At 44.7% G+C, this 27,752-nt stretch overlaps 2 protein-coding genes across 2 annotated transcripts in view; both read right to left on the bottom strand.

The window, feature by feature from the left end:
- LOC116147421 (trafficking protein particle complex subunit 9) overlaps positions 1 to 27,752 on the bottom strand; it is a 74,099-nt gene that overhangs the window by 23,436 nt on the left and 22,911 nt on the right.
- LOC135318544 (trafficking protein particle complex subunit 9-like) lies at positions 349 to 22,815 on the bottom strand. The gene is made up of 5 exons (XM_064475970.1): positions 22,620 to 22,815; positions 22,061 to 22,110; positions 8,912 to 9,129; positions 5,471 to 5,607; positions 349 to 720 (listed from the first exon to the last, which is right to left on the bottom strand). Exons 1-4 carry the CDS (start codon positions 22,813 to 22,815, stop codon positions 5,604 to 5,606), a joined length of 468 nt encoding a protein of 155 aa, XP_064332040.1. The 3' UTR covers positions 349 to 720; positions 5,471 to 5,603.

Genomic DNA, 27,752 nt, shown 5'->3' with positions numbered 1-27,752 from the left:
AGAGTAGAGTGGAGTATAAGGGGTGGGGTTCAAAGGGAAAAGGGCGGGTTGAACAGTCAGGTGGAGTTCCAAGAGCAGGTGGCCATTTCCATCTTCTTTTTCATTTTTTTCATTCTTAAATCTGAATAATATTCCACTATGTGGAGATACTACATTCTGTTCATCAATTTAGCAGCTATATATGGATGAGGTCCAGAACAATATGTGTCAGAGGTGACTAACAGGGATGGCATTTAAGCAAAGGGCAAGATGTGCTTTTAAAAAAGGCCAACAAACATAGGCCCAAGGAAATTCAGCACGTTTCTGAGAAAGTGCATGCTTGCTTCAGGAGTGCTGTGCAGGGCTGCGAGGGAGTGTGACAGAATACACAGTGAGGGAGTCATCTGAGAAGTTTCCCCACTGCAGGCAGCTCAGACAATTCTCCTCCCTCATCCAGTATTTTAGAGCCATTTTTCTAGGTTTCCTCTTATTTCAAGTAACAGCACTTTAACTACACATCTCATCATCTACATCAGATCACCTTACCTCCAAGCCACAGAAAGTCATTCACTGTCTGGAACAGCTCCAGAACAAATGGTGATGGACCAGGGAGTCCTACAGCATCCCGGCCAGGTGATGTCCAGAAAGTAAAATGCACAGAAATGTCTCACTGCTGGTGCACGATGTCTGCCCCAAAATTGCCCCGAAAGCATGCTGGCAAAGCACTATTCAACCCTCTCACTACAAAAAAACAAACAAACAAACAAACAAAAAAAAAAACAAAGAAGGTAAATTTAGGCTCTGCCATTGAAAACCAGCAAACATCACTGCCAATATCTGAGCTGCAATGGTCATGACTTCAAAAAACACTGTGTAGTTATTTTTCAAACATGAAAGGCATATACGTATTTCACATACATAATATTACTGTAGGATTTTTCTTTCAAAAATTTCCAGTCGCAACATTAGCATAAGAATGTTTATGTTTCAGCTTTAAAAAAAATCAATTATGTTCCAATTTCTTAATATTGAGCCTTTTGTTATTTTATAAACAGAGCTATGCTGCATATTATAAACCAACTGTATTCTGCAAACAAGTCCATTATGACCTCACTATTTCAGAGCAAGCTTTAGTGATGCTTTGAGAGGTGGGGCCTGGGACACTCACTAACAGCTCTTTAAATACTGACAAGGATGTGCTATTAAGTAATGCAAAGGCTCTAACTCCACATTAACTCAGAAACCAAAAAAATTAGACCTAAGCCTTACTTTATCATTTTTAAATATTCCTATTCTTTTGAATATTAAATTTCTTTAAAAATAAGATTTTGTTTTGAGAAAAACAGTAGGTATATTCAATTTCCTCTCACCAAGAAAGCAATTTTCATCAAGAATAAAAACACCTATGGAAATCCAAAAGACGGGGTATTTCTAGCTAAGTGAACGTGCAGATATCAACACACACATAAATCCTATCAGATCTCACTCAAACGAGCTCAACAAACTCCTGGGCTACCCTGGAACTTAGCTCTTCTCTTCCAAATGTTGGCTGAGCAAAGATCATCACAGAAGGCAGGGAAGGAGAGAAGAGGAAAGTCCACCTGGCGGCCTCCATCTGTTTACTTCCAGCCACAAGGCACCGCTAGGGCGGCCCCGCTAACAACCCTTCCCCATAAGGAGATACTGCATCTGCACTGCCCCTGCCGTCCCCAGGCAGCCCCGATGCCCCTCTCCCACTGGTCATCTACCAGCCTGTAAATTGTATTCTAATGACCCTCTCACTTGGTGGCACCCTACCCTTGTTCCCAACTACACACACACACACACACACAGCAAGAGCAGCCCTCCCAAAACCCAAATTTGATTACATCACTCCCCTGCTTCAAGCCCTTCAGGGGTTCCCTAGTACAGTTCTAGCCCAACCCGAGCCCGACCCCTACCCCTAATTGCCCAGCCTCACTGCAGTACCCAGGTCCCCAGTGACCTCAGGGGCTCCCTGACCACCTGCTACTTCCCACTCGCCTCCAGGCTCATTTTCACTATATCTAAAGGAAGCCTTCCCTGCCTCCAACCCCGGCAATTTTAGTTAGGTGCCCCTGCTGTGTTCCTAGAACATTCTACCCTGGGTCAACTTCTGAAACTGCTAAGCTCGCAAGAGGCAAGTACGATTTCCTTAGTACATTGGGTCCATCCCTCTCCCCTACACACTCAGAAGTGCGCATGTTATGAATAAATTAATGAAGGGGTGGGTCTCAAAGGTACAGACAGAGCTGCTATCGCCCGTCCCGACCCCTTCTTTCTGTAGAACATCAGAAGCAAAACCAGGAGTACCTGTACTGAGGGTCACTTCCTGCTGACACCCTTCACTGCCTCCTGTGTCAGTTCTAGTAAAACCCAAGCTCTTCCAAAGCCCTCCACCCCAGGCCATCTCCAGTGTCCTCCCTAGCAGGGCACCCTCCACCCTAGACCACACGCGGCACTCTCACCGAGTCCCCACCCACAAGCCTCCAGGCCTCTGCCCGGCTGCTCCACCCACCTGAGCCACCCTCTTGATTCCTTCTCCTGGCTGGCTCTTACTCTGTTCTCAGAACTGAATGTAGAGCCCATTTCTTCTAGGAAGTCCTCTCTGATAATGTCCTTTAGGTCTTGGCTGGGCTCCCTCTACAGCAGCACTGCATGGTGACCAACTGAGTGTTTGGCCGCTCCCTTGAGACCATGACCTCTTAGGGGCCACTTGGGAAGGAGTGAGAGATTACAAGAGGGGTGGGGGAAGCAAAAAGCAAAAATCGCAGCCCAAGTCCCAAATTCAAGGATTCTTCCTCAGAAAAAAGAATAAAATATTTCCCACGTGTGCAATTTAGCTACCATTTTTGTGGCTTGTGGACAGCAAAAGCTTGGTGTTCTAGTCCAAAACCCAGGTTACATGCAAAGAAATGTATATATTCATATCCAAAGGAAACCAGAGCTGCTCAACAACAGCTTGCAGTTAGAATTGAAAGGAACTTTTATAAAGGCAATCTCTCTCTCTCTTCTTTCTTTTCTGGCATCATATAATTTTAGAAGTATTTGCATGACTAAGAGATGGCTACAGCCCGTGATTCTGCACTGGAATGTTTGGGGCTGAGGAAGCCCAGATTATATTCACTGTGTAAATGCAATCACACCAACACAATGACAGGCGCCCTGGTGGTGGAGCTGATGTTCCAAAGCAGGCAACCTTATGCTATAAGACAACTCTAAATAGAAAGGAAGAAATGCAGTGATCTGTACTCAAATTCATTCGCTATATGTGCCATTAACTGATAGTATATCTTGTCTAATGAAACCCAAAAATAAATTGTCAACGTGGATTTTCCTCATCTGACCGTTTTATGCTAACTTTGGATATGAAACCCTCACTCCATACAGAAAGCTAAGGCCTACGCTGCAGCACAGATACATCCCGTGGAAGAAAGTCTATTAAGGAAGAACTGGAGAGTTTCCCTTCAGAAGCTGCTAAGTCTTGTTTTGCACCTTTACATCATTTGCAACCACGTCATCGACAAAGGAGTAAGACCTTACATCTGTGGGGCGTAAAGCACTGCGGTGCTTCTGAACCATCAAAGAACACTGAGCTTTGTGAAACAGTCCTGAGGCACTTAAATCGCACTTTTTCTGAAAGGCTCAAAAACCGACCCACTTCACCATTCCACGTAAAACAGGGATGTACCGGAATTAGTAGAGAAAACATGCCCTTGAATTCTGACAAGGCCCTGCTTGAATCCTGCTACAGCATTTAATAGCCGCTAAACGGACCAATTCCTTAACCCCTCTGAGAAGGCTTCCCAATCTGCAAAAGGGGGCTGCCACCACCCACCTGGGAGGCATGGATGTGAATGCAACACGCAAGTAGGGCGGCCGCCTGGTACCTGACACGGGGCCTGGCTAGTTTCCCTCGGCTGCCCTTCTCCCTCTTTAAACTTGCACTGTTCCCCTGGTAAGGGTCAAGGCCCCGAACAGACTGCCCAATTCTCCTGTGTATCCCCGGATACATGAATTACACTTAGGAGGCCAGAAAAACAACTGTCTCCTCCCCAGTCACTATCAATGTTCTTAAGAGTCTGAGTTTTTTTTAACTCTATTTTGCAGGGAGACTATTCCAGAACAGTCCAAGCACCATTCTCCAGGTTGGCTCCTCTCCCAGCGCCCATCCCTTCTCACCTCAGATCCTCTGTCTGATTGCCTTTTGTTCATGGGAAATTGAGTCTGGTAGGGTGGGGACTCCCTAGGCCTCCTTCCCTCCCTCACATGTGAGTGTGACTACCTTCTCCCCACTCCCCACTCCAACTCTAGCTTCTGAGGAGTCTCCCCTCCAGGAATCTGCAGCCTCTGCATCGTCCCAAGACGCGAACACGTGGCCACAACCCTCCCTTCAGATTTCTTCCTGGGTGGCCCTGCCCACCCCCCGGCCCCTTAAGGATAAATGGCATTGCTCTGAAAATCACAAAAGTCGCTGACTGACACACCATAGCTGCATGGTCTGGGCTTTCCTCCAACCCAGGCACAGCCCTGCCCCCCTCAGCCTCAGTCTGCACCTCTCGAGATGAGCTCATCCACATGCACGGCTGTGAATACCAGCTAAGAATGACGACTCCCAATGTGTAACTCTAGTCTGGCTCCTTCACCTGAGCCCCAAGCTCATAGACCCGAGTGCCTCTTAGAAGTCCTAACTTGGATTAAAAATGGCATCTTAAAGATGCCTCATATCCACCATTTACTCTGGAATTCGATTCCTGGCATGTATCTCGCAGGCTCCCCATTTTAGTAACAGCCCCAGCACCCACATAGGTGTTTGAGGTCACATTCAACTTCCCCTGTTCCCTCCCCATAGCCCTGCCCTGGATTCAGTCCTGTCATTTCCGTCGCTAAGCCCATCTCAAGTCTGGTTCTGTAGGGACCACGGCCGTAAACCCACAAGCTCACAGCAAGGTGCAGTGAGTCACAGTCCTCCAAAGGGTTCTTCCTGGAGGGGGAGGCATCTCCTGGCAAGGGTCACCTCAGAAGGCACTGGATTCTCACAAAGGAGGACCAGGTGAAGGGACTCAAGGTTCTCCCGTGGTCTGAAATTTGAAGGGACCGAGGTCTGGGAGAGCTCCTAATTAGCAGACACACTTGCCAGTGAGCAGATGAGGATGGAGGATCCCAGGCAAGGCTGTTCTCACTCCGACCCTTGGTCGCTCGGGAGCCACGGGAAAGGCCTGTGTCCAGGGCACAGCCCAGCCATCACAGATCCCAGCCTGCATTTGCCAACCCAGACAGCCTAGACCCATTCTACCTGCGACACTTACTTCTGTGCTGTTCCCCCCGAGAATGTGATGGAGTCTTTCAGAATGTCTGGCCTGTCTCAAGCGAGACCAAGTCAGTGAAGGATGAAGTGTCCACATTTGGACCAGAGCATGAAAGGAGAAACAAGGCCTCATGGTCAGCATGATGGTAGTGGCCAAACCCTTACCCCGGATGAGATGAACCAGGGTGGGGGTGAGAATCCAAAGTCCTAGGTCGGCCAAAGCATCTTCCTTCACGGGTGACTGGGGTGTTGAAGTCTCACTACCGCAAACTAACGACACGGCCGTCAGTGGTGGACGTCAGCTGCAACAGACACAGAGTCAGCTATTACTGCCAACATGGGTTAAAAATAAAGGCTAATGCAGGGAGGCCTGCACAGCTGCTTAAGCAAACCCCAGACCCAGCTCTGAATGCCCACTGGCTGAAGCAGAGAGGAAACTACGGTCCCCGTTATTGGTCCCTGTGTCCACCAGATCCAAGTGAGCCAGCTACTTAGCAGAAGGCCACATTTTCCTGATTCTCAGAGAAACCAGCTTCGTAAAGGGAACAAAAGAGTGACATGGATTTTAGACCCACTGCTGCCCCTTTATGAAGGCAAAGTAAAGTAAATGGCATGGGGAAGGCAAAACAGAAGAAAACCGCTTTCTCCAACAGCAGCCCTTGTGGGCTGCTCACCCCCCCCAAGCCGGGCATGTCCTTCCCAGTGACCGCCGGCACGGAAGCGCCGTCAGGTTCGTTACACAGCGACGGCCAGGAACCGCATGCAAGTAAAAGCCAGAATGAAGCAAGGTACTGCAGACTTTGACTTTCCAAGTGAAAATGCCCATGAAATCTTCCCTCAAAAGCCACCTAAATCAATTCGCATCTCACTTCCTCAAAACAAACAAACAAGCAAAATTAATAATGGCTCATTTGTCACCAATATAAGGAGGACCAAGCGGCTCCTCCAAGCAAGGATTTTAACAGGTATCAAACACCATTGTGTGATGTGTTAACAAAGCAAAAATTCCAAAACATTACAAAATAATAAGATGATTAGGATAATAAATGGATTCAGGCAGCTGTTAAGTTTTTGCTTTTTAAATCGATGGAGGTAGCACGAAGTGAAATGTAAGTATTTCAGATGCAGGGTGTGCACAACCCACCTTTTCAGACCCAAGAGCATGCTCACAGGTCAGTACGAGGGAAAAAGGAAAAGAGGAATAAGCAAAAGTTAGAAATACACAACAACCAAAATAATTTTGACAGCATGAATATAAGAATTTACGTGAGTGTGATGATGCCAGAGACGCGGGGAGAGTGATTCCCACCCTCACCTCCTGCTCTGGGGAAGCCAGGGGCCTGAGGGGAGCGTAACTGCCATGGGGACTCCAACGTCGTCAGTGCCCCAAACCAAAACTCCACCTACATGCGCCTAGACAGCTTTTGATCTACAATACTTGGTCGCATTTCAGGCTTGACAGTTTTACTCACTCCCACAAAGAGTAGCAGGAGAGAATTAGGCTCTGCTCCTGCAACAAATAATTGCTTTAAAAGTTGGGTGACTATGGAATAAAAGCAACAATGGAGTAAAAGTGATGGGAGGAGAACGTGTTTGACTGGAGCTCACTGGCTGCGTTACCTCACTGACGTTCAGATGCTGGCCGAGCGCTTCTGGTACCAGAACAGACAGATCCAACAGGAGGGAAGTTTAATGCGCTGCTGTATTTTGATGCCCAGAGCTGTGCCTGGTAGACGAGGTTCTGGGTAAACAATGGTGGCAGTGTCAAACACTGCACTAAGCACAATGTCCTGAAACTAGCTCCTCCGCCAAATCCCGAGGACAGACTTCAAAAGGCAAAAAAAAGCTGTCAATCTCCGGTGGGTCCGCAGACTCAGAGCCAAGCAGTTGCTGAGCAAAAATTTCACCAGTGCCTCCTATGACAAAAGAGGAGGCACTGGCCAGGGGGCTGGAGCAGGGCTCCAGGTTTCCACCGTTCACCCACCAGTCTGTCCAGGGGGAGAAGGTGGTCCCTGCTGACGCTGCAGCGCTGTGCACACGTGTAGCCCCACCTTAGTGCATCACCGATGTACTTCTCTCGCCTAACGCCTGGGGGCTCAGCAGGAGGTGACAGGTGAGGTGAACAGAGCCAACCTGGTAGTGGCCTGGTGCTGGCAGCTGTGCCCTCAGCAGTGCCCAGGACCCTAAACGTGACACCTCATCTCCAAGGAGCAGAAGGGGGCTTAGGTGTGTAGATCACAGAACCCTGCGAGGACAAGTACACATCATGGCCACATCATGTCTCGCCATTTCCTTAAGCCATAGAGGCATGTCTGGGGAGGAACTGAAAATTCATCCAGAGCCCGCCAGGCACCACACGCAGGTGGGACTCGGGTCCCCTGTGCCTTTCACTCGCAGGGCTGGCCGGGACTTTCTTTTTGTCAATTCTCTGGTGTCTTCTCCTCCAACTTACCAAAACCCAGAAAGTATGGTCTGACCTTAGATAAGTCCAAGAATTACGGAGCCTCGACTCCACAGCGGGCCTGGTAGCATGTGCCAGGACCACCAACCGTCACCTATGAGACCTCATTGCGTGCTTTCCAGTGAGGGGAGAGCAGACTCAGGGCCCGAGGCCCAAGCTCGGGGGACACAGCTTCCCTCCCTCTCCCCAGCAAAGGGGGACCACCTCTCAGCAAAGGCATCTCGCCCTCTTCCGCCCAAGGGAAGGCACGATGGCCACACAGGGAAGCAGAGCAGAGGGTGGCGGAGGGGGGCAGATGGCCCAGAAGAGCTCGTCTGCAATTCTGGGGCAAAGTGGGGCCACTGACCTAATCACAGGGACAAAGTGAGGACGAACCTTTCCATACTCTGTCCCACACTCCGTGACACGCCTTCCCCTGCATAAGGAGCTCCTTCGGAAATCCCTGGCGGTGTTTCTGATGTCCTAACCTGGCATGGTGGCTGTTGGGCAGGAAGAACAGCCTGGGAGGCAGGAGACACGGGCTCCATCCCCAGCTCAGCTAGTGCCTCGATCTGCTGCATCTCGGGATTCAACCCCTCACCTATACATCAGATGGACGAGACTGTCCCAGGACAACGGGAATGCAATGAGAGTCACACAAAGGTAGTTTTCCAGTTGCCATATTTAAAAAAGTAGAAAAACAAATACTTTAAAGTGATTCTAAGAACAGATCTAATTTAATGTAATATGAATTATACTATCATTTTGACATGTAGTAAGTATAGAAATTATCAAGATAGTTTACATTCTTTTTTCTAGACAAGTCTCAGTGTCTGATGCTGTTTGACCTTCTGCACATCTCACCTTATACCAGCCTCCTCCCCAGCACTCCCAGCCTCTTTGGCTGTGGCTACCCTATTGGACAGCAACTCCAGGGGTCCCACCAGGGGTCTTGGTTGGAAAGGGGGAGTAAGTATCCAAACTAACCCTAAATGGATCTCTCTGAACTAAAGATTAATTCATTTTTAAAACTTTGAAAACCATCAGGCTGCATCTCCCTCCCTCCTTGGCTGCAAGACAGCTCCCCTTCTTGCTGACCCCTTTCTGGATGTAGGAAAGCAACCCAGGCACACAGCCAGGTCAGCTGGGATGCCACATAGGCTTACCTGCTGTCTGTGCCCTGTCCCACCAAGTCCTTCTTCTCAAATGAGATGCAGAGGAGGGGGATCTTGTCCCCAAATTTGTTGGTGGCCCTCTCCAGGTGCTCGGACTCGAGCACCATGAAGAGCGACTCGATGAAGTCCTCGATCTTCTCCACCGTCCCACAGTCCTCGTAGCTGGAGTACAAGGCCACATCCGTGCGCAGCTGCTCAGCGAGCTCGCCCTTAAGCACAAAGACGAAGAGCCATGAATCGTCCTGCGTTTTGCCACACAGCTCTTCTGCACAGGGACCTCCTTGACCTGCAGCCAGTCCTTGGCCAAGCGGTCAGTGATGGTGACGAGGCCCATGACCCTTCGGTGGGTCTGGAAGTCTCCCCACTCGCTTTGTGTGGGTAGTGGTACCTGTAGCGGATACAGAATGACTGCTGGAAGCCACACAGCCTGACCTGGCTCACTGAGGATATCTGTTTATAGATGCCTAAGAGATTCTCCTCCAAGATAATCCCCACGTGCTGGACAACCATGGGGAGAGTCTGGTGGTCCTCAGCACACTGTACATACTCAGCAATGCTCATGTTGCAGGCCCTGCCAAGAGGGGAGAGGAGACTGAGGTACACGCTGTGCTGTGGGCTGCAGGCCCCTCTGGGATGCGGTGACCTGTGTGTACCAGCCAGAAGGCAAGGGAAGCCCAAGCAAACCTGGGGGTACAGTCTGTCCTCAGAGTCTGCACATGGCTGCCATAGCCAGGATCACATTATCCTGCTGTTGGTCTAGGCTTCCAGCCCCTGCAGAAAAGGGTCATTTCTTGTTTTTTGTTTCCAACATCTACCCAGGCCATGATGCTCAAAAATGCTGAATAAATGAATGAACAAAGGAACTGCTTCCCCACCCCTCAGCAGAATATAATGAAAAGAAAAACAGTGGGATCGAAAGATCTGGATTTCAACTCCAATTTGCTTGAACTCCTACGCTGCAAAGTAATGGAAAAGAAAACTCGCCCTGGGGAGGAGGGTACAGTTCAGTGGTAGAGCACATACTTAGCATGCACGAGGTCCTGGGTTCAATCCCAAGTATCTCCAATAAAAAAATGAAACAAAAAATAAACTTAATTACCCCATAAAAATTAATTAAAAACTAAAAAGAAAAAACATTGCAATTAACACAACATTGTAAACTTGACTATACTTCAATTAAAAACAAAACAAAAGAAACAACAACAAAAAAACAAACCTTGCCTTACAAGAATATATCTAGATCAAGGCAGATTGCAAATGCAAAATGCCTAGGTTACCACCTGCATAAAATAGGGTGACTGTACAAATTTACTAATCCATTGTTTATGAGCTGTATTTCCTTTGGGAGGTTTCATGACCTCTGAGAGTTAATTTTCACAGATGAAAAAAGAAAACATTAGCTGATTCTCAGTACTGCTGAAGAATTAGATAACCGTATGAAAGCATCTGACCCACAGAGTGTACTCAATAAATGTTTGTTAAATGAATGAATAAACAAGCAAGTGAATGCTGCTCCCTGCCACAATCATAATGGTACTGTCCGGAAATCCCAAGCCCATGTCCCACCTGACTCTACACTAACCACGTGGGTGACCTGGGAAAGCCTGTGTGCATCTCTAAACCCCAGTTTAATCACGAATAGAAATGAGGGTAATAACACAAGCCTCAAAGGGTTAGTGAGTCAATAATGAATTGTACCCCAAACTTGCAATTTGGAACCATTAAGGAAAATTGGGCAAAGAGTACACAGGCTGTCTCTGTATCAGCTCTTACAACTGCATGGGAATCTTCATTACATCTCAAAATAAAAAGTCTAATTTTTTAAAGAGGCTATTGAGATTAAATGAGCTCACTGTCTTAAATAAGGAACACACAGTACAAATAGGACAATGCACAGCCCATGAGATACACTCAGTAAACATTCCCACCGAGCCCACTGTTCCCTCCAACTCCAGAGCACAAGGATGGGTCCTCATGGCCAGAGGCCACTGCACCTGAAGCTAACAAAGGTAATGGTCCCCACTTCCAAGAGCCCCTGCCTCCACCCTAGGTCTAATTTTGTATTTGTAACTTTCTTTTCTTATACTTAAATAGGAATACCCAATTGCATAGCCTTCAGGTCACCAAAACCTGACCACGGAAAATATGACAGCAGCCCTCCCGAGTGAAACAATAAAATTAAAAGCCATAGCCACAAGAACTCTGTGTAATTCTAATGGCAGGAACTTCATCCTGGACTGAGAGGAAGAGACCTGGGGAGGAGGAGGAAACTGGGGCCCCCAGACCCAGGGGCCACCTGTCCCATGATAGAACTTAGTCTCAACCCACACACTCCAGGAAATTCAAATTACACATAGAGTGCTATGGACAAGATTTTTTTTTTTTTTAAAGAAACCCCTGATTCTCTAACAGGTCAGGTTTCTACTGAGACACAATTGGCTTATGTGTATATTGTTTCACGAAAACCTAAAATAATATCACTCCAAATTGACACATGAAGAAACGGAGGAAAATAGAGGTTTATCACATTGTGCAAGATTAGAGAGAGGCCACGTCAGTTGCTGTATTTAAACCAAAGCCCCTGCTCCAGCACTTATACAAAAAGTTTGACATATTGTCCCCCTCCCGACCCTCCCTGCAATAAACCTCTGAAGTCTTTTCTGCACCACTTGGAAAGAACCAAAATCACATCAACTTTCCACAAAGATCTGCGTCACCCCTTGGAGGACGTATCAAAATCTGAAGAGTTAGGGTGGGAGGAGAGATTTGAGTTCTCTGTTTCTCGAAAGGAGACAAGGGTTTAAAAGAAACCAAAAAGCACTTATCTAGTCCAAGCTCTCACTGTGCAGAGAAGGAAATGGAGTCTCAGAAGAGATGAGGAAAGGGACATATTAACAAATATTGCCTCAGTGCAGCACCAAGCCAGTCCTGAGCACTGCTGTGGGAGGATCTGGGAGGCTCAGGAGAATGAGTGTTAGAGAAAAGGAAGGAGAAAAAGTATATAAAGCCCTGTCTCTACACTGCCATACCGTGAAGTTCCATCAAATGATCCACTACAGGTTCAGCCAACATTAAGGTGGGCTAAACGTCGGTTACAGAAACCCAGAAGTCTAAATTGTACTGGAAATTCCAACTTTTGCTATGTTTTTTCCCAGTTCAAGCATGAGCTCAGCGGGAGCTCCATGCCAGGCACTACACGAGGCCTGGAGTTCTCCCAAATACAGATCTCTATGAACACGTGTGCAAACCACATGCAGGCCCACCAGAAGAAAAACACCTACAGATAAGATGGAATTAATGAAAGTGAAGGCAGCCAACCAGCATATATTACTAGCAAAAAGGATGCTGCTAGAAATACTCATGGACATAGCAAACCGTGGTCAGCAGGTGGGAAAGGGGGAGGGACAGATTAGGAGTTTAGGATTAACAGATACACATAACTATATATAAAATAAATAAATGACAAGGACCTACTGTATAACACAGGGAAATATATTCAGTTTCTTGTAATGAGTTGTACAAAAAACACTCTGAAAATTATATGTGTACATTTGCATAAATATAACTGAATCACTGCTGTACTCCTGAAACTAACATTGAAAATTGACTACACTTCAATAAAAAATAAGAAATTAAGAAATAAATAAATAAATAAAAATAAATAAAAGCAACACCATTAAAAAAATTAAAAGAACTCTGTAATCTCCTTAGCAGTAGGAGGGAGAGAACACTAGTTGCAAACACCAAGTCCACTGGATCACTCCAGCACTGGCTGTCACTCTTTCTGACCATCAGGGAGGCACTTGGCTTCACTGAGGTTAGTTTTCTCTTCTGTGAAAGACTACACTCACAACTAATGATGCATATAATCTCATCATTCACAGATCCAACAATTAGTAAGGACTTCCCATGGGCCATGCTCTACAGAGATAAAAAGATAGGGTCCCAGATATACTCATGGGTAGAAAAAGTTTATGTCATAAAGACATTAATTCTCCCCATTCTAATATATAGATTCAATGCAATTCTGATTAGAATTTCCCCCAGATTTTTCATGGAATGTAACAAGTTAATTTATGCTCAGGAACAGCCGAGAAACTTCTTTAGAACTGGGGAGGGTTGGATGGGTCATTCATTTCCACAGCTCTTTTTGAAGCAATGAAAACATTATGGAATAATGATGGTCGCACCACTGTGAATATGCTAAAAGCCGCCAAATTATACCATTTAAAAGGGTGGACTTCATGGTGTGTGAATAAAATTGCAATGAAACTGTTATATGAAAAAAACATATCCTGACAACTATTTATCCCTCTATACTAGTAGGATGCCCCACATTTTAAGACAAACAAAAAACCAAAATCAAACAAAAATTTTCTAACAGACCTTTAAGACTGCAATATTCTTGGATCTCCAGTGCCTCTGGTGGTGCTGCTTCTGTTAACATACACTATTTGAGCTGGGCTAGTTAGGGACTGTGGCTATCTTTTTAAAATTGACTGTCATATGTTTCACCCTAGGAGGGGAGTGGTTGGAGGATGTCTCATCCCTCATGCCCTCAGCTCATTTTTAACTGAACCAAGCCCTGCTTTCAATACTGTAATACCTCTCGCTATAAAAACACATGATATTGGAGTTTAGAAGCAAGATGGAGGAGTTGAAGAATGCTCATAGCGCACTCTCTCCAATGAATACACCAAAACTCACATCTACGGACCCACTCAGCCAACGAGAGCACCTGCTGAATGCAGACAGAACATCACCTTCTTTGAAAGACAAGGAAGTGAAAAAATCTGTTTTATTCCTGCATAGGCTTTAGGTAGATAAATAAATACACTCCTTAAGGACCATAATAGAAAACTGATAATCCTTAAGTCACAGTGCCAGAGAGATATGAGCAATATGAAGAAGCAGAAGAACCACCCCCAATTAAAAGAGCAAGAGAAATCCCCTGAAAGCACAATCAAGGAAATAGACATTGATGACCTACTAGATCAAGATTTCAAAGAAAGGAGTGATCAAAGTACTGAAGGAACTAAAAGAGATAGTGTTTAGAGATATAAAATATGTCAAAAACGTAATAGAAGCTATAAAGAAGAACCAAGTAGAATTGGTAAACTCATTGGCTGAAATGAGAAGTGATCTAAAAGCTGTACATAGCAGGCTAGATAATGCAGAGGAATGAATAAGTGACCTAGAAGACAGGACAACAGAAACCACCCAATCAGAACAGCTGAGAGAAAGACAAATAAAAAATAATGAAAACAATAAAGGGACATATAGCATAATACAAAGCATGCTAATCTATGCCTAATAGAGTTTCCAGAAGGGTAAGAAAGAACAAACAGGATTGAAAAGGTATTTGAAGAAATCATGACTGAAAACTTCCCAAACATAAAGAAGGAATAAGATATCCAAGTACAGGAGGCTCAGAGGGTCCCAAACAGGAAGAACCCAAACAGACTCACACCAAGACACATCCTAATCAAGATGGCCAGAGTCAAGGATAAAGAAATGATCCTAAAGGCAGCAAGAGAAAAAACAAAAGTGAGTTATAAGGGAACCCCCATAAGGCTCTCAGCTGATTTCTCCACACAAACACTACAGGACAGAAGGGAGTGGCAATATATATTCAAAGTTCTGAATGAAAAAATATGCAGCCTAGGATACTCTATCCAGCAAGGCTATCCTTTAGAATAGAAGGAGAGACAAAGAACTTCACTGACGAGCAAACACTAAGAGTTTAACAACAATAAACCCATGCTAAAAGAAATATTGACAGGTCTTCTCTAAATAGAAAAGAAGCAGGATGCTACAAAAATGAGAAACTCAGAACTGGAAAGGAGATGACTGCCATGAATTACAAATAGAATAAATACAAAATTGTAAAAGAAGACATCTAAATCATTAAGAGTGGGAGAGGGAAGCAAGAAAACAAACAGTATTTTGTTTTCCTTTCTTCTTTAAAAACAAAAATGTGTTCTTGGTAGGATGGGTTTGAGCTAATATTATTATCTGTTTAGTACAAACATTTACAGTAATAGGTTAATAGACTTACAAAAAAGGTTAACCACAAGCCAAAAGCTTACAAGTGAGTCAAACAAACTAAATGAAATCCAAGATAATACACAGGAAACTTACCAAATCACAAAAGGAAGAAGAAAGGAACAAAGAGAAAATGCCAAATCAAATGCAAAAATAAGTTGAAAATGGCAATAAATACTCATCTATCAATTACTGTAAATGTTAATGGACTAAATGCTCCAGTCAAAAGGCGTAGAGTGGCAGACTGGATAATAAAGCAAGAACCTTCAATATGCTGCATATAAGAGACACACTTTTGGGAGAAGGACACATATAGATTGAGAGTGAAATGATGGAAAGGATATTCCATGCAAATGGAAAAGCCAAAAAAAGCAGGTGTTGCAGTACTAATTTCAGACAAAATAGACTTTAAAACAAAGGCCATAAAGAAAGATAAAAAGGACATATTATGATGATTAAAGGAGTAATACAAGATGAGGATATTACAATCATTAATATATACGCACCCAAAATAGGAGAACCTAAGTACGTAAAACAACTACTAACAGAGATAAAGGAGGAAATTGATGGGAATACAATCATTGTTGGAATATTTTAACACCACATTAACATCACTAGACAGATCTTCCTGACAGAAAATAAACAAGGCAACAGAGAAATTAAATGATACAATAGAAAAATTAGATTTGGTGGGTATTTTCAGAGCATTGCACTCTCTAAAAATAGGATATACATTCTTTTCAAGTTCACATGGAACATTTCCTAGGATTCATCATGTAATTGGGCACAAAAGAAGCCTCAACAATTTTAAGAAGATAGAAAGTATCTCAAGCATCTTCACTGACCACAATGCCATGAAACTGTAAATCAACTACAGAGAAACAAAGAAGAAAAAAAGGAAAGTATGGAAATGAAACAACATGCTATTAAAAAACCAATGGGTCAATGAGGAAATCAAAGTTGAAATTAAAAAATACCTTGAGACAAATGAAAATGAAAACACAACCACACAAAACATATGGGATGCAGCAATGTCAATGCTAAGACGAAAATTTACAGCAATACAGGCCTTCCTTAAAAAAGAAGAACAATCTCAAATAAACAATATAATCCACCATCTAAAAGAACTAGAAAAAGAAGACCAAAAACACCCAAAAGTCAGCAGAAGGAAGGAAATAATAAAAACTTAGGGAGGAAAGAAATAAAATAGAGATTAAAAAAAATACAAAAAAAATCAATCAAACCAAAGGCTGGTTTTTTGAAAGAGTAAATAAAGTTGACAAACCTTTGGCCAAACTCACAAAGAAGAAAAAAGAGACAGCACAAATAAGCAAAATAAGAAAGGAAAATGGAGAAATTACAACCAATAAAAATGGAAATATAGAATATCATATGAGAATATTATGAAAAACTGTATGGAACCAAAATGGACAACCTACAGGAGATGGACAAGTTTCTGGAAACACACAGTCCACCAAGATTGAATCAAGAAGAGACTAACCACTTGAACAAACTTATCACTAGAAATGAAATTGAATTAGCAATAAAAAACCTCCCTACGAATAAATGTTCAGGACCGGACAGCTTCACAATGGAATTCTACCACACATACAAAGAGGAACTAATACCAGTCCTCAAACTCTTTCAGAAGACTGAAAAAGAGGGAATATTCCCAAACTCATTCTATAAAGCCACCATCACCCTGATACCAAAACCAGGCAATGCCACCATCAAAAAAATAGAATTACAGACCATTATCACTGATTAACATAGATGCAAAAATCCATACCAAAATACTAGCAAATAGAATCCAACAGCACATTAAAAAGAGTAGACATCATGATCAAGTGGGGTTCATCCCAGGGACACAAGGATGGTTCAGCATATGCAAATCAATCAATGTAATACATCACATCAACAAAAGAAAGGAAAAAAATGATCTTCTCAATAGATGCAGAAAAAGCTTTTGATAAAATTCAACACCTATTTATGATAAAAACTCTCACCATTGTGGGTATAGAGGGAACATATCTCAACATAATAAAAGCTACAGCCACCATAGTACTCAACGGTGAAAAGCCCAAAATCTTCCCTCTAAAATCTGGGACAAGACAAGGCTGGCCACTATCACCACTCCTAGTCAATATAGTCTTGGAAGTCCTAGCCACAGCAATCAGGCAAGAGAGAGAAATAAAAGGGACCCAGATTGGAAAAGAAGAGGTAAAAGTGTCACTATACGCATATGACATGATACCACATATAGAAAACCCTAAAACGTCCACACAAAAATGACTCGAAATAATCGAAGAATTCAGCAAGGTAGCAGGTTACAAGATTAACATTCAAAAATCAGTTGCATTTCTTTACACTAATGCTGAATCAACAGAAAAAGAAAGTAAGGAAACAATTCCCTTTAAAATGGCACCAAAAGTAATAAACTATCAGGAGTAAATCTAACTAAGGATGTGAAAGACTTATACATGGAAAACTGTACAAACACTGATTAAGGAAATTAAAGAAGACTTAAAAATATGGAAAAAAATCCCATGCTCGTGGAGTAGAAGAATCAATATTGTTAAAATGGTCACCCTGCTCAAAGCAATCTACAGATTTAATGTAATCCCTATCAAATTACCCAGGACATATTTCACAGAACTACAACAAATCATAATAAAATTTATATGGAAGCACAAAAGACCTAGAATTGACAAGGCATTACTGAAGAAAAAGAAAGAAGCTGGAGAAATAACCCTCCCAGATTTCAGACAATACTATAGAGTTACAGTAATCAAAATAGCATGATATTGGTACAAAAACAGACATATGAACCAATGGAACAGAATAGAGAGCCCAGAAATGAACCCACAAACTTTTCATTAACTAATCTTTGACAAAGGAGGCAAGAACATATAATGAAACAAAGACAGGCTTTCCGCAAGTGGTGTTGGGAAAACTGGACAGCAGCATGTAAATCACTGAAGCTAGAACACTCCCTTACACCATACACAAAAGTAAACTCAAAGTGGATCAAAGACTTAAAAATAAGACAAGATACAGTAAATCTCCTAGAAGAAAACCTAGGCAAAGCATTATCTCTCATACATCTCAAAATGTTCTCCTATGGCAGTCTACCCAAGCAATAGAAATAAAACAATAATAAACAAGTGGGACCTAAGTAAACCTACAAGCTCTTGCACAGCAAGGGAAACCATAAGCAAAACAAAACAACAACCAACAGAATGGGAGAAAAGTTTTGCAAAAGATGAAACTGACAAAGGCTTGATCTCCAGAACATATAAGCAGCTCATACGACTTAATATGGAAAAAACAAACAATCCCATCCAGAAATGGGCAGAAGACCTAAACAAGCAATTCTCCAAAGAAGAAATACAAATGATCAATAGGCACATGAAAAAATGCTCAATATCACTAATTATCAGAGGAATGCAAATCAAAACTATGATGATGTATCACCTCACACCAGCCAGAATGGCCATCATTCAAAAGTTCACAAATGACAAATGCTGGAGAGGCTGTAGAGAAAAAGGAACCCCCTAAAACTGCTGGTGGGAATACAGTTTGCTGCAGCCACTGTGGAAAACAGTATGGAGATTTCTCAAAAGACTAGGAACTGACTTACCATACGACCCAGGAATCCCATTCTTGGGTATACATCCAGAAGGAACCTGACATCAAAAAACACCTGCACCACAATGTTCACAGCAGCACTCTTTACAATAGCCAAGACATGGGAACAGCATAAATGTCCATAGGAAGATGACTGGACAAAGAAGATGTGAAATACCTATACAATGGAGTACTATTCATACATGAACATGACAATATAATGCCATTTGCAGCAACATGGATGTCCCTGGATAATGTCATTCTAAATGAAGTAAGCCAGAAAGAGAAAGAAAAATACCATATGTTGCTCATATGTGGAATCTTAAAAAAACAAAAAACTAAAAACAAATAAACTTAAATGTAAAACAGAAATAGACACACAGACATAGAATACAAACTTGTCATTGCCAGGGGAGAGGAGGGTGGGAAGGGGCAGACTGGGAGTTCAAATTTTGTACATACTGACAGGTATATAAAGAATAGATAAACAAGTTTATACTGCATACCACAGGGAAATATATACAAGATCTCGTGGTAGCTCATGGTGGAATAGGATGTGACAATGAATAGCGTATGATTGAAAAATTGTGCTCTACACTTGAAATTGACACAACATTGTAAACTGAGTATAAATCAATAAGAAAAATAAAAAGAATATTAAAAAAATAAAACAGTTGTCCTGGGGTCCCCTACTCCTCCCAATGCCAGAACCCTAGGCTGGGGAGCCTGATGCTGGGCTTATAATTCCCACTTCTGTTGGAGGTTCCTTGTGACTTATTCTTCACCTTGTGAGTTGCCCACAGTGAGGGGTATGGAGTCCAGCTATATCATGAGAATGCCCCTCCTACCATCCTGCTGTGGTTCCGTCTCTGTGATTCCACTGAAGGTCTTCTTTTGCTAGGATCCAGTCTTTTTTTTTTTTTTTTTGATGCTTGTTTAGCAGTCAGTTGTGGTTTCACTGTAGTCATGAGGAGAGGCAAATAGTGGAAGCCTATCAGCTGGCTTTCAGCAGAGTCACGGCAGGCCAGAAGGAACAGCCATGATATATTTAAAGTACTCAAAGGAAAAAACCTGGAATCTAGGCCACCTACTCAGCAAAGTTATTAATCAGAATTGAAAGAGAATTAAAAAGCATCTCAGATGAGCAAAAACTAAGAGTTCATCATTCCTAAACTGACGTTACAAGAAGTATTAAAAAGTTTTCATTATGTGAAAAAGAACAAGAAGTAAGAACTTATGTGAAGGGGGAAATCCCACTTTAAAGGCAAAAATGGAGCAATGGCTGTGAATCAAACACTTAAAGAAGCTACTACAAAGGCTAAAAGACAAAATTTGTAAAAACTATACTTACAATAAACACTTATAGGATGCATATGAAGATGTAAAAAATACAATCAAAAAAGGAGTGGAGAGGGAGTAAAAGAGCAGATCATTTTTGAACTCATATAACCTTAAATGACAATCACTTTAAAACAATCAGATATTGTAACAAAGCAACTTATATGAACCTCATGGTGTCCATAAATCAAAAACCTACATTAGATATGCAAAAACAATTGAGAAGCACAAATGTAACAATAAAGAAAATCAACTACCCATAAGGGAAGAGTATGAAAAAAGGACAGAGAAGAACTACAAAAACATGTAGCAAGGTGGCAGGATACAACATTAACATGCACAAATCAGTTGCCTTTTTTACACTAACAATGAAATAGTAAGAAAAGAAAGTAAAGAAACAATCCCCTTTAAAATCACAACCAATAAATGATAAAATACTTACGAATAATTCTGACCAAGCAGGTGAAAGACTTATACTTGGAGAACTACAAAACCCTGATTAAAGAAATTAAAGATGACTTAAAGAAATGGAAAGAAATACTATACTCTTGGATTGGAAGAATCAATATTGTTAAAATGGCCATACTGTTCAAGGCAATCGACGGATTTAATGAAATCCCTATCAAGTTACCCAGGACATTTTTCACAGAACTAGAACAAATAATCCTAAAATTCCTATGGACTCATAAAGACCCAAAATTGCCAAATCAATATTGAAGAAAAAGAATAAAGCTGGAGGAATGAACTTCCACAACTTCAGATGAATCTACAGAGATACAATTATCAAAACAGTGTGGTACTGGCATGAAACCAGACATATAGATCAATGTAACAGAACACAGAGCCCAGAAATAAACACAGACTGACAGTAAATTTGTCTTCAGCACAGGAGGCAAGCACACACACTGCAGTAAAGACAGTCTCTTCTGCAAATGGTGCAGGGAAAACTGGACATCTGCATGCAAATCAAAGATGTAAGGACACTCCCCCACACCACACACAAAAACAAATTCAAATGGCTTAAAGATTTAAATATAAGACAAGACACTACAAGCCTCTTAGAAGAAAACATAAGCAAACCATTCTCTCACATACTTCTCAGCAATGTTCTCCTAGGGCAGTCTACTCAAGCAATGCAAATAAAAGCAAAAAATAAACAAATGGGACCCAACTGAACTTACAGGCTTTTGCACAGCAAATGAATCCTTAAGCAAACAAAACGGCAACCTACGGGATGAGAGAAAATATCTGCCAATTATGTGACTGACAAAGGCCTAATTTCCTGAGTATATACACAGCTCACACAATTTCATAACACAAAACAATCAACCCAATCCAAAAATGGGCAGAAGATATAAACAAGCATTTCTCCAATGAAGACATAAGGCCAATGGGCACATGAAAAAATGCTCAATACTTCTCATTATCAGAGAAATGCAAATCAACCCTACAATGAGGTATAACCTCACACCAGTCAGAATGGCCATCATGAATGAGAAATGCTGGAGAGGTTGTGGAGAAAAAGGAAGCCTCCTACACTGTCACTGGGAAATGTAGTTTGGTACAGCCATTATGGAAAACAGTATGGAAATGCCTCAAAAAACTAAAAATAGACTTACCCTATGAATCAGCAATCCCACTTCTGGGTATATATCCAGAGAGAACTCCAATTCAAAAAGGGACCTGTACCCTAATATTCACAGCACCACTATATACAACAGGCAAGACATAGAAGCATCCTATAATGTAGCAACAGATGACAGGATAAAGAAATTGTGGTATATTTCTGCATTGGAATACTACTCTGCCATTAAAAAGGATGAAATAATGCTATTTGCAGCAAGGTGGATGGACCCAGAGAATGTCATTCTAAGTGAAGCAAGCCAAAAGGGGAAAGAAAAATACCACATGATATGTGGAATCTTAAAGAAAAAGAAGAAAGAAACAAGGTCACTATGAATTCATCTACAATACAGAAACAGACTCGTACACATAGTTAACAATCTCATGGTTACCAGGGAAAGGGGGTGGGAAGGGATAAATTTGGGAGTTTGAGACTTACAAATGTTAGCTAGTATATATGAAAATAGATTTAAAAAAATGTTTCTTCTCTATAGCACAGAAACTTACATTCAGTATCTGGTAATAACCTATACTGGAAAAGCCGCTACTGCCACCACCTGAGGAAGCAAGAGAAGAAAGGAGAGTGAGTTACCCTGGGCTAGAGCCCTGTCCTCCACAAGTCCTTGCCCGCTGTGGACGCTGCCCTAGACAGCACTGCACCCTCTTCCCAGGAGCGGGCTGTCATGAATATGTGTCTCCGAACCCGAGGCAGCAGAGGCCGCCCCGAGAACAGGCCCTGGAGGAGATGGGAGCAAGTCCACCTGCTCCCCCTGAGGACAGGCATACCGCCTCTCAGCCGCCGCCCACTGACTGCACCGCACCAGCCTCCAGGGAGCAGGCCATGGTCTGAGGGCCGGTTGGAGATGTTCCGGGGCCACACCCGCTTTCCCAAACCCAGGAATAAGAGTCAGGGAAGACGCGGGGTTCAGGGACTATTACGGAGAGGGGACAGCACCACGAACCAGGCGGCGGCCTCAGACCCTCCTCAGGGTCCTAATGGGCCTCGTGGCCCGGGACTCAGCTAAGCACCCCTACCCATGCGCCTCCCCAACTGGGCAGCTCAGACCGCACTGGCCGGCTCCATGCCCCATCCAGCGCCCCTTCACCTCCCAGGTGCCGGCAGTGGAGGAGACTGTAAGTGTCGGCCCAGAATCCAGGCCGTTCTCCTTTTCAGGGAGCTGCTCCAGGGACACCTGGCTCCCACTTGGCTGCCACACGCTCTTCGTGGGTTCCGCTGTCCGCACGTCTGTGAGTTTGCACATGCGCGCCCCTCCCCATCCTACCGGCATCGGGGACTTTCGGCTGGGGCTCCTGCTGTACCGGAAGTGGCGCCTGGGTCCAGGAGGACCTGGGTGGGGCCCTGCGTTGGGGCGGTGGGCTGGGACCCCACCCTTCAGTAGACCAACTCTCCTGAGGGCCTACCCTCCTGCCCGCCACACCGCTGCCCGCCATTCCCCAGATCTCCATCCCCAGTGCCCCCATACCGCCACCAATGGGGTCCTGGAACTCAAAGCCACGACCGCCTGGGCCGGACCACACCCCCAGCCCCACTCCCCTTGCTAGCCTCTCCCTTCCCGATACTACCCTCCCATCCTGGACAGACCCAGTCTCCCACCAGACCCCGAAGATGGGGCTTCTTCTCCTCACACCGAGGTCCCTGCCACATACTCCATCCTGCTAGGTCCTAACTTATGGCCCCTACACCCCAGCTTCACCACTCATGCCTCACCACAGGACCTCCAACATCCCGAAGTGGTCCCCCTCACGCCTCAACTGGGTCAGCTCCTTCTGAGCGGCCCATCACCTCTCAGCCTGTACCCTCTTCACCGCAGGTTCCCCCCTCACACCTAGTGCACCCCTACCTGGGGATGACTCTCTCACCACTCACCCCGTGTTTGGGGTTTGGTAGTCCGGACTCCAGTCCCCATGGTGACTGCCACCAGCAATGGTTCTGGCCTAGTGTGCACCTGCATAGCTAGTGTCTGTGGCTACAGGGCGAGGCGGGCCGAGCTGGAGGCAGATAAAATTCCCGCCCTGGTGTCCTGAACCTGCGTGCTGTGCCTCATCTGAGTCTGAGTGTCAGGGTGATCTCTGGCTGCCCGCAACTGGCCTGTGGACCTGGGGTGATTGATGGTCCTGATGGTGATCCAGACCCCTAGGGCAGAAGCACTGGGAACGTGGACCTGCAGGGATTGGGGAGTTTGGAGGGTGCAGCTAAGCCCAGAGATGGAGAGCCAGCAGTTGGCTGTGTGCACAGGGCTGTGTGCATGGCGTGGGCTCAGCCCATGTCGGTGCAGGGACCTTGTTCATTCACACTGGACCAAAGGGAAGAGGGATGGGAGCTTTTAAAGTGTTCATGTTAGGAAGCCAAGGCTGGAGAACAAAGCAGGCAGCTTCGCTGGCAAGGCCACCTTGGAACCCACCATGATTCTGGTCCCTTGCATCAGGGGAGACTGACCGTTGACTGGCCTATGAGATGTCCCTTGCCATGGTATGGTTTACAGGCAATTGAAGGGACTTTGACTGCAATTTTAATCACCAATAACTGTTACTTTCTCTGCAGGGGATCAAGTCCACAGTCATGGTGAACCTGGAAGGACTCCTGCCCGAACCCCAGCCTGGGGCAGAGGAGGACCCACCTGTAAACATCCTCTTACCTCTCACGAAAAGGCACTGTAATAGAAAAGAACAGATCTGAATCCATATTAGATCTGTTCCTTTTCCTTTAAACCTGTCTTCTGTTACCTAGGCTTATTCTTGCCAGCTCTGCACCTTTTGTAACACAATGTTGCCGTTAGCCTGAAATATGCATGACAGCCTATTATCAAGGCTCTGACCTTTAAGGATATTAACACTTTTGCCCTCCTATAAAGATAACAAGTTGCAGGATAGAACATAACCTTTGCTTTCTTGGAGGTTTTACAGGGATACCATGATCCGACCCAATTGGACCACTGCAAAGGATTCCAAGAACAAAGAAATCCTACACCAAGAAGTTTGCAGCAACGAACCACAGCCCCCTCTTTTTCAATAGAAAAGGAACCTGAAGTCTGACATGGGGAAGATGGTTCTTCAGGACGCAGTCTACCATTTTCTTGGTCTATAGCTGTCCACATGGGTCAGGTCATGGTGCCCCTGCAAAACCTCTAACAAAACAAGGTATTTTCTATTCGGCAACTTATTGTCTTTATATCAGTGCAAAAGTTTTAATATGCTTAAAGGTCATGGCCTTGAGAACAAGCTCTTTCATTTACCAGACAGGCTAAAGGCAACATTGTTTTACAAAAGGTACAGAGCCAGCAAGGCTAAGCCTGGAAGACAGGGTACAGGGTTAAAGCCAAAAACAGATCTAATGTGGAGTCAGGTTTGTTCTTTTCTATTAGAGTAACATCTAGTAATATGTTTTAAGTTTACAAGAATAAAGTTTAGCCTTTTCCCATTTAAAATTCTACAATTCAGGGGCATTAAGTGCACTCATAATGCTGTGAGACCAACACCACTGTTTGGTTTCAGACTATTTCCTTCCTCAAAGTAAAAACTTGTATTCAAAGCACAGCCCACTTCCTCCCTCCCCTAGCCTGTGAAAAACCCCAATCCCCTTTCTCTTTCTGTGTCTTTACCTATCCTAGAGGTTCCCTGTTAATGAAATCATATAAAAGGTGGCTTTTTGTGTGTGCCCACATACCTTAAGAGGGGACTGGTGATTTTTGTGTGTGTGTTTACATGAATTAGCATGTTTGTATTTTGAAAGGAAAAATCCAGATGAATTAAAGATGATATGTACAAACTAATGCCTTTTTAATAACTCTGTGCATCATCTGGGGGTAGGCACTGCTGTTCTAATTATGAAACCAGAGCCAAAAGGGAGATGCTTAGCTCTTCCTGTGGCAAAATAAATCAAACAAAACCAAAAAACAAACAAAGGCCAAGAAAGACAGTTGGAAAGCCAAACCACAACGTGGAAAAAGCTTTCCTCATGACCCAAGGTCAGAGAAAGATTTCATATCCCTGTGGGCCAAAAACCTCATAAAACCCAGTGTTCTAAAAAGAAACAGAACACACACATGCAGTTCCAATGAGAGGCAATGCAGGTGGCCAGTGTGCTCGAGATGCTCAACCTCTCAGGTGAGGTCACAGGCAGATGGACACACTGTGGAGGCAGCACTGTCACCATCGCACTGGCAGGTCTTTAGTCTGGTGACAAAGTGAGGAGGCAGAGGCCCCAGCAGCTACCCTGGAGGGAACAGAGAATAGAAACTCCTCTCCAGGGGAACAGTGTGCAGGACGCATCAAAGGGCCACAGGTGCATCCCTTCCCCAGGGGTACTGATCCTTAGAGCTGATCCCACCAAAGTGTTTGCACAACTTTCAAAGATATTTTTTCTTCAGTAACATGAATACCACATAATATGTCATCAAGGCATTTTCAGAAGTGATCTGCCCTGGGTCCTAACAATACACACACATGAATACACACATATACACGTAAACATATGCACACATACATACAGGAAAGAGACAGACAGGCTGAAACACAGAGAGGCAGAGGGAGAGAGAGAAACAGAGAGAGACAAAACAGACAGAGAAGAACTGAGAGACAGGGAAAGAATGAACACTGGATCTGGGAATGTGTGGAAGTCATGCACGTTTTCACAAGTCAGTCTACATGTCAGAACCTGGTCCTAATGTCCATCCACCCTTCAGGGGAGGGTGTGGGTATCACACAAGGACGTGTGACCAGAAGGCAAACAAGCAGGGAGACACTGAGCCTGAATCTGAACATGACAGAATGACTTAGGAGGTTGTATGCCAGAGTGGACAATTTCAGAATTGTATTTAATTTCAATCTGGGGACAGGGAGCTGGGAAGCAGGCCGCAAGAAGGGTGACTTTCCCCTTTCCTCAGGGCAGACCCCAGGCTGTGTAGGCTGTGCTCTGCCCTCTGCCAGCCCTGTGTGGTGTCCTTCATTTGCTAGGTCTGTGCACGAGCTCCCTGTGATCCAAGCCCATGGGGGTGACATATGCAGTGGACACTTATGTGTCTATAGACTTATGGCTTACCTAGGAATCAGGGGCCTGAATGATGCCCTCTGCACTGATGGGGGTCTGGGGAGACACTGAAAGGCATGTGGCTTTTCCAGGGTGACAGCACTGCTGACGGGAGAGCCGCGTCTGAACCCAGCTGTGTGCTCAGAGGTGTGTCCAGAGCTGGTGCCCTGGATGTATCCAGGTCTCCCCAGGGCTAAGGGCTGAGCTGAGTTGGTGTCACTGTGTGTAGACATGGCATGGGGTGGGAAGTGAGCCATCGGCAGCCCAGAAATGCCCTTGGGGAGCTTTGTGTAAGGAGGAAGCTTGGGGAAGGGGACCCCAGGAAGTGACCTCACAATAGAGCTCAACAGAATTCGGAACCTAGTTCCAAGTTCCAAGACACCAACTTTGTAGAGGAGCCCCCTACTCAGCTCACTTGGTTGGTCAACTCAGCGCAACTCAGAGATGTTCTGCTGCATCCCAAAACCCGAGGCGCGGCCTGTGGAATGCTTGCAACAAGGGACTTTTATCATGGGTGCTGACACTGGGTGAATCTTCACCCCAGGCGCCTCTGGCCTTTTGGCCAGAGGGACACAAAGGTAACACAGGGAGCCCCAGGGCAGGCTTACCGAGGCTGTGCGACCACTCAGATCCCACCTGGGTAGCCCCACAGCCCTTTCCTGGCTGGTGCAGATGGGGCAGTCATGTTTGTGTGGGAGGGTCCTGCCTCAAGCAAGAGCAGGCTGAGGAAGAGTTAGAGGCCTGTGAGGCTGGCCACGTCCACAACCCTGGTCCAAGATGGCTGGCTGGGATGTGGAGAGCCAGGGCAGGGCCCTGCTGCCTGAGGTGGAGCCCATGCCCTCTGGGTGTGTCTCTTCCCTCCCAGGTGACTGAGCTGACCAAGGTCCAGTCTGATGTGGCAGCAGAGGGTCGAGTGGACAGAAGTAGGGGTGGTCCTGGCCGGGCAGGGCTCTGAGAGCTCCAGGCCAGGGTGGCTGCTGGTCACTGTCATTGCAGAGCCAGACACCACAGGAGCTGGTGGACAAGGACACCCATTCCACATCCCCAAGTGAGGGGCTGGTGCACCACACTTCTGAGGGCCAGCACAGGCTCCGGGTGGATCTGGACATGGAGGTGTCCCCACTACCACGGCCCATAGGTGAACAGGGCAGG

Source organism: Camelus dromedarius, chromosome 18, assembly GCF_036321535.1.
Source record: "Camelus dromedarius isolate mCamDro1 chromosome 18, mCamDro1.pat, whole genome shotgun sequence".
Taxonomy (NCBI): domain Eukaryota; kingdom Metazoa; phylum Chordata; class Mammalia; order Artiodactyla; family Camelidae; genus Camelus; species Camelus dromedarius.
The sequence above is the reverse complement of the archived record's forward strand: the minus strand, read 5'-3'. Positions and strand labels throughout refer to the sequence as shown.